We start from the raw sequence: 16138 nt of genomic DNA on the forward strand, positions 1-16138 counted from the left end.
AAGGAGGAACATTTTGACCTGCATGCCAAGAGATCATTAATGGATAGCCATCTACTGGGGCTCCTGGAGTCCTGAACCTTACACAACTATCGTAAAGCAGGAGGCTTTCTGGTAAAGAACAATGACATACTGTTGTTCCCTCTGCAAGAGACAATCTAAACAGGCCTGTCAATCATCTGAGAAGGACAAAGTCCCTCAGAAAAGCTGCTGGTGAGAGTCTAGAAGGAGCTGGGGGAGGGGAAGAATATGCTTAAAACATTATATATATATGATAAAATTAAATAATATAGGCTAGGTATGATGGTGTTTGCTTTCAATCCCAGCATCTGGGAGGAAAACAGCAAGTGGATCTCTGTGAGTTCGAGGCTAGTCTTGTCTACATCATGAGTTCCAGGCCAGCAGGGACTGCATAGCCAGACACTTTCTCAAACATAAACAAGTTAATTAATAGTAAAAGGCCTGCTTGAAATGTCTCAGGAGAGCTACATTATCCCTTGAGAGTGAGCTTTGTCCCACAATAGACTGTCTATCTTCTTCCTTAACCTCCATGTGCCTTGTCTGAATTCTTCCCAGGGAGGCCACAAGGACTGGGGTGCCTTGTGTTTGCTTGTTTGTGTGTTTTTCCTTCAGGGCATCTTGTCTGTCTTGAGTCATCCCCATCTCTGTTCATTCTTAAGCCAGGACTTTGCGGGAGTGCATATCTGGACTGCCGTGGCTCACCCTGAAGTGTGACAGAGACTGGTTCTATAAGGGTTGGGTCTTTAAGGATATCTACTCCTCGTTCCTCCCTCACGGCTGCCCGTGTGTCTTTCAGGACATTTGTGAATAGACACCTACGATGGCAAAGGCCAAGGCTTTTCTAATAAATCCCAATCCCTTCAGCCTGTCTAACCTCATACCCAGCCTGAGTGAAAGGGCGCCTTAGCGGTGAAAGCCTCAGTCTCCTTCATCTCCTCCCCCTCCTCAAAGGGAGAAAACCAAGTTTAAGTTCAGGAGATGATGTGAAGGAGAGAGCATCATCCCGCTGTCGTGGAGATGGAGGATTAGACTATCATGGCAGGCCTTGTTTATCCATCTCTCTGAGTCCTGGAGAACCCCACATCCCCTCTTCCCTCTCCCCCATTATTTTCAACAGTGTTAGGCTACCAAAAAAGTCACCAGTAGTCATTTTTTTTAATAAAAAAATTTAAGTAACATAAGTCAAACTCATATAGTCGAAATCTACGGAGAAATCCATATAACTATATAAAATGTGTTTTTTTCTTTTATTTATTTGTTTTTACAGTGGTAGGGATTTGGATCCAGGGTCTTAACACATGCTAGGAAAATGAGCTACTCCTGGGGTACAGCCTCAAATTGTGTTTGAGGCTGTCCATCTGTCTTGGAACAGTCTGTAGACCAGCCCTCGAACTTCGAGATCCACTTGCTTCTGCCTCCCAAATTCTGGGATTAAAGGTGGGATTAAAACCATGCCTGGCTGGTTTTACTTTAAATTGTACACGTCTGGGTCCTTAAAATACTTGGTGCTTCTTGAAGTCCCCCAAAGTGAACAGGGAAAGATGGCTGCCTTGGCTTTCTATTTCTGTGAGGGCCAGATTGTGTGGTGTCTTGGCTCCTTTCAGAAATCTCTAAGAGAGGGTCAGAGGTAATCTGGGTATCAAAGCTTGGATTTCAAAGACCCTCTGGTGAAAAAAAAAAGTGCAAGCCACTTGGGGACATTTAGTACCAAAACATGAGAGAACATAAATGCTCGAACATGTTTAATACCCAAGTATGAAAGGTGAAGCAGAAGTCAGCACTCCTGCAAAAGGCTCAGAAGTGCCCACGAGGGAGGCTATGAAGCCAGACAGTGACACTTTAATCACACCAGATGCCTCTCTCCTTATGCTTCCCGAAGACAACACTTCCTAGAAGTACTTCTAATGGTTTAAAAGTAGGTATTTTGAGTGAGACATTGGGGTTTTTTTCTTCCTGGGTGGGAGTGTACGGCTGCGCTGGCATTCAGTTCCAAGTCAGGTATCAGGGAAGCAGGTGGTTGGAAGGAAAGGAAGCGCATCTGCGTGGAGCACTGCGTCACAGGTGACTGGATGGAGCGCAGTATCGTGGCTGTCTGGATGGAGCCCTCTATGACAGGTGTCTGCATAGCGCAGTGTAGATCACAGGTGTCTGGATGGAGTGCTGCATCATGGTGTCTGCACAGAGCAGTGTATCATGGGTGTCTACACAGAGCAGTATGTATGGGTGTCTGGATGGAGCACTGTACCATGGATGTCTGGACAGAGCACTGTACCACAGGCATCTGGATGGAGCGCTGCATCATGGGAAGTCTCCCCTTTCAGGTCATCTCTTCCTTCCAAAAGCAAGTGGATCCAGGGCTGGGGATGGAACAGGCATGAAAGCCTGGGTTCAGTCCCCAGCACCACATAGAGCAGGAGCAGCAGTACCTGCCTGGGACCCCAGCACTCAGGAGGTAGAAGCAAGAGTATCTGAAGTTAGAGGGCAGCCTGTTACATGGTGAGTTTGTGGTCAGCATGGGCCTGTCTCACAAAACAAAGAAGTCACTCATAAATGCCTGTTGATGAGGGATGAGGGGTGAGAGATGAGGGATGAGGGTGTACACTGCCAGCTTTCTCCAAGAACTCACTCTACTAGTCAGACGGTACTAGAGACTTAGTTTCTTGATTTACCTTAAAAGAAATTTCTGGTCTAGGCAGTAGTGGCACACACCTTTAATCCCAACGCTCAGGAGCAGAGACAGACTGAGTTTGAGGCTAGCCTGGTCTACAGAGTGAGTTTCAGGACAGCCAGGGCTACACAGAGAAACTAGAGGCTGGGGTTAGAGACACTGGGAACCCCCTCTTTATTCATCTTGAAGAGCTCAGCAAGGTGGGTCATGCAACTCTCACTGTCTCATCTTCTGTGGGAACCTGGGGGCCAGGAATGAAAGTTGGGGACGCAGCGTCCTGTTCACATTCTGGTGAGTCGGTGTGGCTTAGGAGGGGTGACTCAGCAGAGAGCGCAGTCATAACCGTCTCCTGAATAGCACAGCTGTGAAGCACACCGCCTCCAGGGACAGACAGCTCCCAGCACTTTCTCTCACAGTGCTTGATTTCAACCACAAGATGGCAGACAACGGCTCTCAGATTCTCCACTGCCTTGGCCAGCGCTTAGAAGCCAAGGGAGGGCAAGTTCAGTGCTCCTTTCCAACAGGAGCAAAGATTCTGCTCATGCAGTTGCTACAGTCTCATGAGATGGAAGATTCTTAACATGAAACATGTAGAAACACTTAATTTTTTATTTGTTTTGATCATGAATCATAGACGATAGAAAACTATCCAATGTCATTTGTTATTATTTATAGGATTGAAAAATAAAAGTTATTGAATCTGAGTCAAAGGGAATAAACTTGATCTCTGGGAAGATAGATGACCTCAGGAAAGAACTCCCCCGAGTCTCAGTTTCTTCTGTGATACAAGATAGTAGGACTTGAATGAGCTTGAAGGGATTCCAGAAACCACGCCATGAAGACGAACTTGCAGAAGGCCACAGGGTGAAAAGAATGGAGCTGGGCACTGGCGTGGGTCATGGGCTGCTTCTTTCACACTACATCCTAGGGGGATGGGCTGTTCCACAAGGCGAATTTTCCACATAATTGAATTTTAAATGCTGAAATTTGTTTCCCTTTTAACTTTCTGCAATGGAAATCTTTCTAAAGTGCATTACATGCTTCTCCAGCTTCTTAAAGAGCGTGGCGAGTATAATTTAACCTTTCCTTAATACCTCTAGGTCATCAGGATGGCCACCTCTTACTATATATATAGTCTTGTGTGGAGCACAAGGTGCCTCTGGGCACACGTGCAGGGAGACAAGACCCTGTGCTAAGTGGCCCCAGGGACCATATTATAAAGCTATAATTGGAGAATTTTCCTTTCTCTCTGTCTCTTACTACATCACCACCTGCAGTCATTTCTCCACGTAACACCTTCTCATACCCTCTTGACACTCTGCCTAAATCTGCTTTAATCCAGACAGAACTCAAGGTTGCCATGGGTAACCAGAGTCTAAGATTATACCAACCCTAAATTTATTTTTACACATGATTTTGAGGCAGAGGGGACTGAAGGCTGCTGCTGGCTAGGGGTGATACTCAGCTCGTCTTTACTATATGACATGTCCCTGTGTCACTTGGCTGGTCACCTGAGTATGTCAGGGCCATATTTGCTCAATGAGATTTTCTTCTAGGATCATACAGACCCCTCACACTCCTGGAACACACAGGCACTGTCTGGCTGAGGCACGGAAGACCCTGTGCCTGCATGTGTCAGTGTCTCTGACTTAAGTGGCCAGCACCCAGACCATTGCAGGTACAGAGGACAATAGCTCACCGCTTATCCGTAGTTTCAGTTATTTGTGGTCAAGATGCTCAGAAAACAAAACAAAACAAAACAAAACAAAACAAACAACAAAAACCCCTACAGGACTGTGAGATATTTTGAGACACCACATCCACGTAACTTATAGTAATTTGTTATGATCGTTCTATTTAAATATCACTTATAGTAGCTAACTAAACTTTGCCATAAATATATGTGTCTAGGAAATAGCCCATCAGTACAGGGTCAGGGACTGTCTGTGGATAAAGGGGACCACTGTCACTACTGTCTCTTCTGTGGCTGGGAAGCTGGCAGGGTTTGAGGTTCTTTCTTTCCAACTCAAAGGCCTATTCTCTGTTGTGACATGTGCTGTGGGTTCAGGTTGCCCAAGGCTGAACGGGTGAGGTGCTAAAAGGTCCTCTGGACTGAGTATCTTCCTTGTGCCAGCTACATAGTCACCGTGTACATAAATCATCTTCTCTCACCCACCATGCAGCTCTTATTAGGAAAACAGAGTCAGTCTCCTGTGCCAAGGGAACTCGCCCACAGTCACAGGCTTCTGGAAGCCAGAACGACTCCCTTGAAGACCTGTGCCCTCTGTACTGTGCTATGTTCACGTTTATTAACCTATAAAAATCTCCAAAGTCCACATTCTGAGAAAAAAAATTTAAAAATGAAACGTGGGCCCCTTTTCTTTTCAGAAAGGCCCATTTGTTTTTGTTTGGGTACGTGGGCTCCTTCTTAATTAATTCCACATTTTGTTACCAATTTGGAATAATCTGTCTCCAGGGAACAGATCTGGTTTACTTATAGAGAGCTAGTAGAGGGGGTGACTAGAGTTACAAAATAGTCCTTGTAGGAACTAATCTAAAAACCTTCCCCATTTCTTCCCGCACCAAACAGAAGTAAACGGAACATTTTGGAAAATCCCGTTTTTTCCAGAATGGGGGCCAAGGATTTTATAAACAGAGGCTTTTGCCATGTAAGGGGGGAGGTGACCTCACGTGTGACTGATATTCCTTGCTCTTCCAGAATGTTCTCTAAAGTTCATAGAAGAAGGAAGAAGCTGTAGTCCCTCAGAAACCTCTTAGGGCACTAGAAGGAAACTGCACCATACGAGCACCAGCTGTGCGGGAGGCTCCTATATGCCTGGGTTCCATGGGTGTGTGGTTCTATACAAGAGGGCTGTCAAAGCCACCCATGGCTGTGCTCGCAATTTTGAAATAAGCAACTGTGATCTCATCTTCTACATTTTGCACCTGGTCCTCCCACACTCAACATAGGCAACTCTTGAAGCATCTTCCTCCTAAACCCACACAGTCCTTTAAAGTTATCACAGGGCTTTACAGAAGTCGGTGAAGGTCAGAGTACACCTATGTTAGTTCCCAAGGGTATGTTAATAAACTACCACAAACTGACTGGCTTAAGAAAAAGAAACTTATAGTCTCACAGCTCTAGAGACTAGGGGTATAAGATCAAGAGGTGAGCAGAGCCGGTTTCCCCTGGTGCCATGGACAAATCTGCTTCAGTCCTCTCTCCTGGCAGTTCTTTGGTATGTGATAGCATAACTTGTCTTGACATGTTATTTTTCTTGTGTATCGGTGTCCAAATTAGCTTTTGATAAGGACAACAATCATATTGCATTATCCACCTGGACTTCAGTATGACCTCATCTTAACTACATAGGCAATGGTCTTACTTCTGAAAAAGTCTGTGTTCTGAGGCACTGCAAGTTAGGATTTCAACATTTGAATTGGGGGGAGAGGGATATAAGTCAACCTATTATACCACAAAAAACAATTTTGAATTCCGAAGCAAACCTGAGAGGTAGACCAGGTGCTCCAAAGAATTTCTTATATTAGATATGATTCAGAGGTATGTTGTATGTGTCTTAGTAGAACACTAGTTCCTACTCAACACTTCTTAGGACAAATCTTCATATATCCAAGTAGAAATTGCCAATAATGAGTGGGAAAACATCTTGAAAACACTCAAAACTCTTTAAAATGCCAGTAATAGTCAGCTTTCCACATTCTCAGGCTCTACATCTGTAGACTAAATGAACTGTGGACTAACCGAAAAAACACTTCACATTTGTGCTGAGTACTTTCCTTGCTACTATTTCTTAAGCAGCACACAATAATACAGATAACAACACAGACAACAACTATTTACATTGTGTTAGGTATTGTAGACAGTCTAGACATAGTAGTACACAGAAGGCTACGCATATTATAGAGACAAATATTACATCACTTATATAAAGGACTTGAGCACTCTTAGACTTCAGTATTCACTGGGGATCCTGCAAACAATCCTCTCAGATCCCGAGAAACCCCTATACCAAGATTCCCAGTCTACTCTCCAAGTTGCAGTAGCACCTAGGTTGGCCAAAGGAATTCTGCGACGGCTTGGGTATGGTCTGCCTCCCAAAGGCTTGTAGGTTGAAAGCCTGGTCCTTGGTGTGGCAATATTGGCTGGTGCTGTGGACCAAAGGATAAGGCCAAGTGGGAGGTCCTTAGGTCAATTGGGGAGACTGATATGTAAAGAGAAGATGGGACCTCTGTCCCTAGCTTCTTGTCTATTGACAAACATGTTCCTGTGTGTTTCAGACTATACCAACCCTAAATTTATTTTTACACATGATTTTGAGGCAGAGGGGACTTAAGGCTGCTGCTGGCTAGAGCTGATACTCAGCTAGTCTTTACTGCATGGCATGCCCCTGTGTCATTTGGCCAGTCACCTTGAATATGTCAGGGTCATATTTACTCAGTGAGATTGACTCACCATTGGGCTTTTACAGGAGTCTAAACCTACAGGGCTTCCTGGTCTTAAACTTCCAGGACTATGATCTAAGTAAATTCTTTCATTCATAAGTAGCCCCCCTCAGGTATTTTATTATTATAATGCAAAACCAGTCTAATCTATGTCATTCCTTTTACAAGATGAGGCAAAAGGCCTGTTTCTTTGTTGGTTTACGTAGAAAGAAGCCTCATTGGCTTGTTCTGTTTCTCCTGCTGTTTGTGGTTATACTAAAGAGGAGTTTTGTGCAGCCATAAACCATCCATGAAATTATGCACCAGACTACAAAACTCCAGATGTAATTCCAGGGTAAGGTGGAAAAAATCGTGAAGGTACCTGGGTTTAAATCCCAGTTCTGTCTTCTCTTACTTGGGTAATCTTGGGCAAGGTGAACATGGTAGAGCTCTCCCATTTAAGCTTCTCATATAGACAAGTGATTAGGAACTGAGTGAAGTGCCCAGTGTGTGTGTGTGTGTGTGTGTGTGTGTGTGTGTGTGTGTGTGTGTGTGTACAGATGTTCACTTTGGTAGAGGCTACTTAGTAAGTGGTGTGTCTTTTAATCGTTCAAAAAGGACCAGGAAGTGCACCTTGAAAAAAAAAATCAAGCTAGTCTCCCAATCCTCTCCTGCTAACTTCTGGGTTGTTATGAGGCAGAGGGTGCCTAGGACTCCAGGTGCATAGGAGACCGTGAGCTCAGAAAGTCTGAAGCGTCCAACCCACACACATTCCAAAGGAAGGCTCACTTCTGACCAGCCCTGGAAGGCAACAGGCCTTGGAGTATCCCATGCAAGGACAGCACCTCTGGGTGTCTAGGGGGAGCTTAGCTCTGTTACATAGCTTATATTAACCATATGGCTTATGTGGGAGCTTTTGGTCATGTGGTATTAATTTACTACTAGAGGGACTAGAGACTAGGTGACTAAGGTCAGGCCCACATGACAAACCCCATAAAAACTCTGGACACCACTCCTTGTATGAACTTTCCTGCTCAAAACACTACATGCAGGAACCTCTGAATACCGTGTACACTGCTAAGACTAGGCGGCAAGGAAAAACAGGCATGGGGTCGCTCCTAGACTCCACCCTGTGACTTTCATCATGGCTGGCTTCAGTCTTCATCTTTTCTTTTTCTTTTTTTCTTTTTAAAAAGACTTAAAAAAAGATTTACTTATTTAATGTATATGAAGATACTGTAGCTGTCTTCAGACACACCAGAAGAGGGCATTGGATCCCACTACAGATGGTTGTGAGCCACCATGTGGTTGCTGGGAATTGAACTCAGGACCTATGGAAGAGCAGTCAGTGCTCTTAACCACTGAGCCATCTCTCCAGCCCGGTCTTCACCTTCTCAACAGGATGAACTGTAACCATAACAGCTGTTCTCAGCACTGTGAGCCTACCTGGCTTATCTCTGAACTGACAGAGTTTCTGGGAAGCCTGGTTCACCAGAGAAACAACCCAACTGCCCTGTTTTAACTTCCTGCCATATTGGGGATGGGGATGGGGAAGAGGATGGGAAGGGGATGGGGATAGGGGTGGGGGTGGTTAGAACATATAAGCATGTTGATGTGTTTATAAAAAGATAAGGAGAGGGGTGATATGTTCTATGGAGGTCTGAGAAAAGGGGATGCCTTGGCGGGCCCATGCTGAGACATCCCTTCCCCCTGAGGGACCAGCCACAGGACTATAGTATAGAATAGAGTTTATTCAGGGCATAGGGAGGGGAGTTAAGAGAGTAGTAGGGCAGAGAAAGAGAAGTAGAGAAATAGAAGAGAGGAGGAGAGGAGGAGAGTAGAGGCCAGCCATGAGCACCTGGAGAGAAAGGGGGAGGGGAACAGGGCAAGAGGGGGAAAAAGGGGAAAGAGGGTAAGAGCTAGAGAGTGAGGACTCAGGAGCAGCCCCTTTTATAGTGTCAGGCATACCTGGCTGTTGCCAGGTAACCGTGGGGGTGGAGCTTAGATAGAATGCTAACACAGGTCAGGATGGGTGTCCAAGCTTAGAGTCTCTGGAAGTCTATGCCTGTTGTAGGTGAAGTGATGGGCAAGCTACTCATGACCACAGCCTTGGGGTTCTGATTGCCAGTGAGGTGCTGGACTGAACGATATAGTTTATGTCAGTGGGACAGTACTTTTTTATTTTTCTTTTCTTTTTTTTTCCAGAGCTGGGGACCGAACCCAGGGCCTTGCAAGCGCTCTACCACTGAGCTAAATCCCCAACTCCAGGGACAGTACTTATGTTATAGTTTCACATGGTATTTGCTTTCTTTTTATCCCAAGTTTCAGGGAAAGGGAAATGCTTTGAGTCTATGTGTTCTTAATGAATTGAACAACAACAACAAAACAAAACCACAAAAAAGCAATAGAACAGAACAACCAGGTATTCAGTGAGCTACTGGCTGACCAATGTCCACTTCAATAGATGCTGCTCAATCCATGCTTATTTCTAGGAAGTGAGCTTTGAAAAATCAAGTCTCATCTGCCTTAACTCCTGGCATCTTATGAGACAACGGGAGCCTAGGGCTCAGTGTGTTTTCCTGTGGGGCACAAAAGTCACCTGTTTCTTGCCAGGGGAACCAGAACTCTAAAGGTATAGCCCCAAGTAGGATACAGGTAAATCACGGGCTGGGTGCTAATCCCCTTGCTTACCTGGCCCCAGTGACATCAACTCCGACCATCAGCTGTCCATTCAGGGAAAGAATCTCATCCCGGAGCCGAACTTTTCCGCTCTTCCCCGCTGGGCTGTTCTTCCTCAGCTCTGTCACCCAGATGCAGCCCACGTCCAGCACTGGCCCCTGGTGGGTTTTCCTCTTCTTACCCCCTCGACGCTTTTCACCGTAGTCCCCGAAAACAGGGATGTTGCCAAAACTGAGCCCCACAGTCTCAGTGTCCCCCAGCTGCTTGGTGAGATACACCGTACAGATCTCCATCTCCGGGGGACTGTGATCAGGGGGAACTGTACTCTCATCCACAGCCAAGTTCAGTTGGATGTACTCCTGCAGCTTCTGGATGGCCGCCTGGCAGAGCCGCTGCTCCGGACTGTCCCCACCCTCCCTCAGGCTGTTCTGCAGCCACTCGTACAGGAGGGGCAGGTGCAGCAAGGCATTGTCCTGGGTGATGGGCATGGTGCTCACTCCCAGACACCAGCATCATGAGAGGTTCTGCTTCAGGAGACTGGACCCCGTGGGGACCCACGTCCCTTGGGAAGGCTCCCAATCATCAGCTTTGCCTATGTTCATGTTCAGGCCAGCAGAGGAGCTTCAGGGATGCCTCTTGAGAGCCTGGGATGTTTGCAAGAGAAGGACAGGACACAATTAAACCACTCTGGAACAAAGGCTCAGGAGTGCTCAGCAAGGGAAGGGAGGAAGTAGCTAACAAGTCCTTGCTTGGTTCGTGTCACAGCGGGGTTCATGCAAATGACATGGAAATCGGCTGTTTCTTCTGCAGTGGCAGCATCTTCCCTGGGCTCATTCACACCTGGAAGGGGAAAACAAAGACTTGGAGTTACAACACCCAGCCTGGTGAGAAGGGACTATGTACTCTTGCCAGATACAGGCACATTTTAGGAACCAAATAACTCCTTTCTCCCTGCCAGTCTCCAGTATAGCTCCTTCCACGTTGAACGTACGGATCGAAAACATGCACAATGCACACACACACACACACACACACACACACACACACACACACACACACGCACGCTCACACCAGAAGCTTCTGGAACCCTTCTTTCTCCAGGAAATTTCCTTGACCAGCAGGGAAGTGAAACTCCACTTCTCCCGTCAATAGAGCATCAAACCAGGAGGCTGCATGAAAAGGCCCCGAGAAAGGATAAGAAGGTTCTGGACCACTTCTCATCCATTTCTAAATATGTCACCTCTGCATGATTTAAATTAAAGGGGATCCCAGAGAGGTGGCAGCTCCCAGCACCATGTAAATAAATTACTTCCGTAACAAAAGCATTTATTTTCATGCTAGGGCTGTCAGCTTCAAGCTACTCAAAATTAATTTAAATTATCATGGCTATTTGCTTGAGATGGGAATCTAATTGGAGACCTATATATATAACAGACAAAAAACGGATCGGGCTGTTGTGATAATACGGACTCTGTGTTCACAAAGTCTGATGGCTCAACTGTTCTTAGGAAAGTAAGGTTTTGAAGCTTGGAAAGATTGACAGCCCGGGGCTGGAGAGATGGCTCAGTGGTTAAGAGCCCCGACTGCTCTCCCAGAGGTCCTGAGTTCAATTCCCAGCAACCACATGGTGGCTCACACCACCTGTAATGAGATCTGATGCTCTCTTCTGGTGTGTCTGAAGGCAGGGACACCATACTTATATGTAAATAAATGAACAAATCTTTGAATCAAATCGGCCCTCGAGGAGTGATAGTGCTTATTCTTATAGTGGATGATTCCTGGTCTCTGTCCCTTCAGGATCCACATTTTTGTTCGCTGTAGTGTTTTACTGCTGTATGCTGTAGGAGAACTATTCTTAATAGCCACATAGAACATGCTGAACAGCCCCACACGAGATGCTTGCTATCAAGGTATCTCGGATTTGAGATGAGTTTGAAACATTTGCATATCCATAGTATCTTAGGATAGGATCTGCATCTCGCCATACAGCTGACTTGAGGTTTCCATATGTCTTCTACATATGATAGTAACTGCATATGATATTTCAAACTATTTTGACACAAAATCAAGATTCATGGCATGAAGTTTTCCACCTGTGAACAAAACATTTCATTCTCTGGACCAATTCAAATTTCAGATTTCAGGATTCTTAACATGTATTGTGAAACTGTCCAACCTCTGTTTTGAGTCATCTCGAATAATTGCCAAGTGGCTGAGAACGCCTTTGACTTGCTGGTTAGAGAAAGATCACAGAAAATGAGTGTTCATAGGAAAACTATGACTGAAGGGATAGCTGAAGAATTCTCAATGGCAGGAACGAACTTGAAAGATCGTGTAGCAAGACAAAGTGTCTTTAGTGGGAGCACACCTTTAATCCCAGCCCTTGAGAGACATAAGCAAGTGGTTCTCTAGGAGTTTTGAGGCCCTATGTGGTATGAATGGTGAGTTCCAGGCCATCCAAGAATAATGTGAGACTCTGCCTACAAAAAAGGAAGAAAGGGAAAAGAGAAAAGAATAAGAGGAGGAAGAGGAAGAAGGAAAGAAAGAAGAAAGAGAGAGAGAGAGAAAGAAAGAACAAAAGAAGGAAAGAAAGAAAGAAAGACAGACAGACAGAAAGAAAGAAAGAAAGAAAGAAAGAAAGAGAGAAAGAAAGAAAGAAAGAAAGAAAGAGACCTTTCTGAATGTGTCCCGACTTTTGCAATAACTTTTCTTCCTCTGACAACTGCTGTTACACCCTACCACGTGTCAGGGTGAGAGGGTAAGTTGGGCTTCGGGAGTCATTTAGTCTTTGACCCCAACCCCATGGCCAGAATCAAGTGGATACAGATGGGCAAATGACCCAAAATGAGCAACAAATTTGGTCATCTCCAAATATTTACAACTCCTGAGTTGCAAAAGAGAAGAAAACAACTAGACTCATTGTCCTTGTTGAAAGCTTGTTCTCTCTCCTTTGTGCCTTCTGTTAGGTCTTGGGATGTCCATATATCCAGAAATGAGCTCAAGCCGCACTAAAGAAGCTAGATAAAAGCCTGCATTCCTCAGGAACTTGTAAGGAACTGGATTTTCATCTCCTAAAGGAGTCATTTCCCTTGGTTATCCATTGACACATACCTGTGGCAGCTATCAGAATATCAAAGCCCATGCTGGCGCCCAGCCTCCCTCAGTATCACAAGTACCTGTTATACATTTCAAAGTCCAGAGAAGCATGCTGGCCCTTCCCTCCCCCAGTTACTGAGCCTCATAATCCACAGGACTGTCCACCCCACATTTGCTATCTTTTTCTATTCTCTTTCTCCTCTCTCCCTCCCTCCCTGTCTTTCCCCATCCATCTGTCTCTCTGTCTTTCTGTCTGTCTCCCTCCCTCCCACTGTCCCTTCCTCCCTCCCCCCTTTCTCTGTCTCCCTCCCTGTCTCTCCTTTCCTCCCTCCCTTCTTCCCTCTCCTTTCCTTCCTCTCTCTCTCCATCTGTCTGTCCCTCCCTCCATCCTTTCCTCTCCCTCCCTCTCTGTCCTTCCTTCCTCTCTCTCTCTCTCTCTCTCTCTCTCTCTCTCTCTCTCTCTTTCTCTCTCTCCCTGTCTCTCTCTGTCTCTTCCTCCATCCGCCCATCTGTCCATCCATTCATCCATCAATCTGTCTGTCTGTCTCTCTCCTTATGCCTTATTCTCCATCTCCTGCTGTCTCTCTATCTCCACTGCTCTCCCACTCTGCCCTTCCCTAGCCCTAGGCTAGGTCCAGTCTGCTTCCCTTTCCTCTGCTCCAGACTCTCCCAGATGCCTTTGATTCTCTCTCTCTCTCTCTCTCTCTCTCTCTCTCTCTCTCACACACACAACACACACACACACACACACACACACACACACACACACACACACACACACACACTAAAACCTTGTCCCTGATAATGGAGTAGCGATGCCAGTAGTTTCTTTGCCGAGCTTCTCACTTGCGCTATTGAAATAGTTTTGTTTGTTTTGGTACTGGGGATTGGGTCCAGGGCCAAGGGTAGGTTTTGCATCTCCAGCTCTTGTTTCCTCTTTTTGTTTGTTTGGATTGTTGTTGTTTGGGGGATGGGGACAAGGCAACCCAGGCAGGTCTCAACATGTTGAGCTTCCTGATCCTGCATCCAAGTCCTAGGATTTCAAGTGTGGACCACTCCACTTGGCCTAAGTAGCTAAACTTAATGCAATGTATTTTGTTTATTAGTTTTGGTGCATCTGTGCACACACTGCATGTGTGCCTGTATGTCTCTGTGCATACATACATACATACATACATACATACATACATACATACGTGAAAGTCAGGGGCCAACTTTAGGGAGCCACAAAAAAGTGTGGGTTTGGGGGATTGAACTCAGGACAACAGCTCAGGCTCAGGCAGCAAGTGCTTTTACCTTGGTAGCCATCTCCAATGCCATTTACTTGCTTGGTAGTGCAAACCTTTAGTTCCAGGACTAGGTTGGAAGGAGGGGCAGAAAGACTGCCTGGAGTACAGACTACAGAGTGCTATACTATACCAGCCAGAGCTATACTGTAAGATGCTATGGGGTGAGGGACAGGGGAGGGGGGAGGGGAGGGGGAGGGGGAGGGAAGAATTGATTGGGGAAGGGCAGGAATACAGGCTTGAAAAGGAGAAGAGGGATGCCGTGGAGAGCCCTGTCTTCTCTCCTGGCTCTGCCTTTGTTCCAGGGATCAACTCCTTCCAGAGGCAATGTGACTTCTTCCACACAGCAGGTGGAATGTTGGCATTTGGAGTCCTAGCTCCAAATTGATCCCTTTTTGTTTCTGTTAGAGAGTGGGACCCCACCTCTCCTGGCTCAGGTCGGGGCTCGGTTTTCAGGGAAAAACTCTGTGCCTTCTTTGCTGAGGAGCCATGGTTTGGATTAGAGGATGGTTTATTTTGTGAACTCAGCTGCCAGCAAACCTCTGTCGATTCTGTTACAGAAGTATCATAGATTTATGTTGTACCAATCCCCACTCATTCTGGGATGGCTTCGGGAGGGGTTTAACCCCACGACTTGTATATGCTGACCCTTTGTCTTCCTACTGTGCTGTACCCCCCCAGGCCCTAACAACTCTGCGATTCCTCTACTACTGTGATGTTAACTTTGCCTTATTGAAGAGTATATTTCCAGTGCCAAGTTCAAGGCCTGATTGGGTCAATTAATTCTTTCATGATTCTTTAAGAAACATTCAGAAATGAAAGGTGGTGATGCATGAGTCAGGCACATTCAATAAAGGACTCTATAATGACTTAAAAACCTGGTTCTTAATAAATATTCAGCAAATACTTCCTGAGTTAATGGATGGATGCAAATTGACACCAGGAAAAAAAAAAACATGCCTGTACTCCTGAGTTTGGCCTGCCTCAATCAGACATTTAAAGAGCATCTTGCTGATGACACTTAGTCTATTTTTATATATGGGATCATCAGAACTGTGACTAACACCTTGAATCACACGCCATTGAAATTTAATTTAAAGAATCTTTACAACTATTTTTCTTAGTGATTGAGTCTACAGTGTGGCGGAGGTACGTCTCTGTTGAGATGGAGAGAACTTGAGAGAAATTTAGCTTAACTTACCCATTTATACAACGAGGAGAGGAAAACCATGGAAACTGGTAGGGTAGAAGAGCTTTGATTTATTCATAGGACGCTAATTTGCCTGTGAGAAGCAGGGAAAGGCATTACTTACTTTGGCCAAAAGAGAGTCTCAGTCTTTGTACATGGATGGATGATCTTTGATCTTTCGTCTCCTTTTAATAGCCATGTGATTATGTAGATGGTATTTGCTAAGCTTTTGATTTATTTGGAACCAATTAATAGCCTACACTCAAGTTCTTTGGAAGCTCAAAGTACACGATATTGGAAATCTCTTTTAGGGGACTGAGTAATAAGGTCGTTTATTACTGACACCATCTCCTATTTGTCATTATTCCCTGTTAGGTCACTTCCCGTGAAGGCTGGAGAATGTTTTCCTCCCTAGATGGCATGGTTTTTATTGACTTTCTCTGGGAGAAAATGAAGTTCAGAGGAAAGAGTGAAAGGGATCATTTTTCTATATTTATGGGGAATGGAGGTGAGAATTTTCTTTGATGGAGAAGGCCAGTTGGCAATTGCATTTGATTAACCTTCCCCAGGAGAGCTGTTATGTGCCAAGAACCATGCACAACTCTGAGGGGGTAAGGCCCTACCCGATCAGGAAAGTGCAGATGTCGCCTCTGGCGACACTATCATGTGGTCAGCAAAGGATGGACCCCATCTTCTCACTCAGCTTAGAAAATGTTTTTCTAGAGAAGACAGCTTTGGGATTGGCCTAAAATATGGTTG

At 45.4% G+C, this 16138-nt stretch overlaps 1 protein-coding gene across 2 annotated transcripts in view; it reads right to left on the bottom strand.

The window, feature by feature from the left end:
- The window catches only part of Pdzd2 (PDZ domain containing 2), a 386938-nt gene that overhangs the window by 227758 nt on the left and 143042 nt on the right, over positions 1-16138 (bottom strand). For both annotated transcript variants that reach the window (NM_022940.2, XM_087632881.1), the window contains 1 exon segment: positions 9821-10648. In NM_022940.2, coding sequence (NP_075229.2) covers positions 9821-10296 — 476 coding nt within the window. In that variant the 5' untranslated portion in view covers positions 10297-10648.

Source organism: Rattus norvegicus, chromosome 2 (assembly GCF_021556685.1).
Source record: "Rattus norvegicus strain SHRSP/BbbUtx chromosome 2, alternate assembly SHRSP_T2T, whole genome shotgun sequence".
Lineage (NCBI taxonomy): Eukaryota > Metazoa > Chordata > Mammalia > Rodentia > Muridae > Rattus > Rattus norvegicus.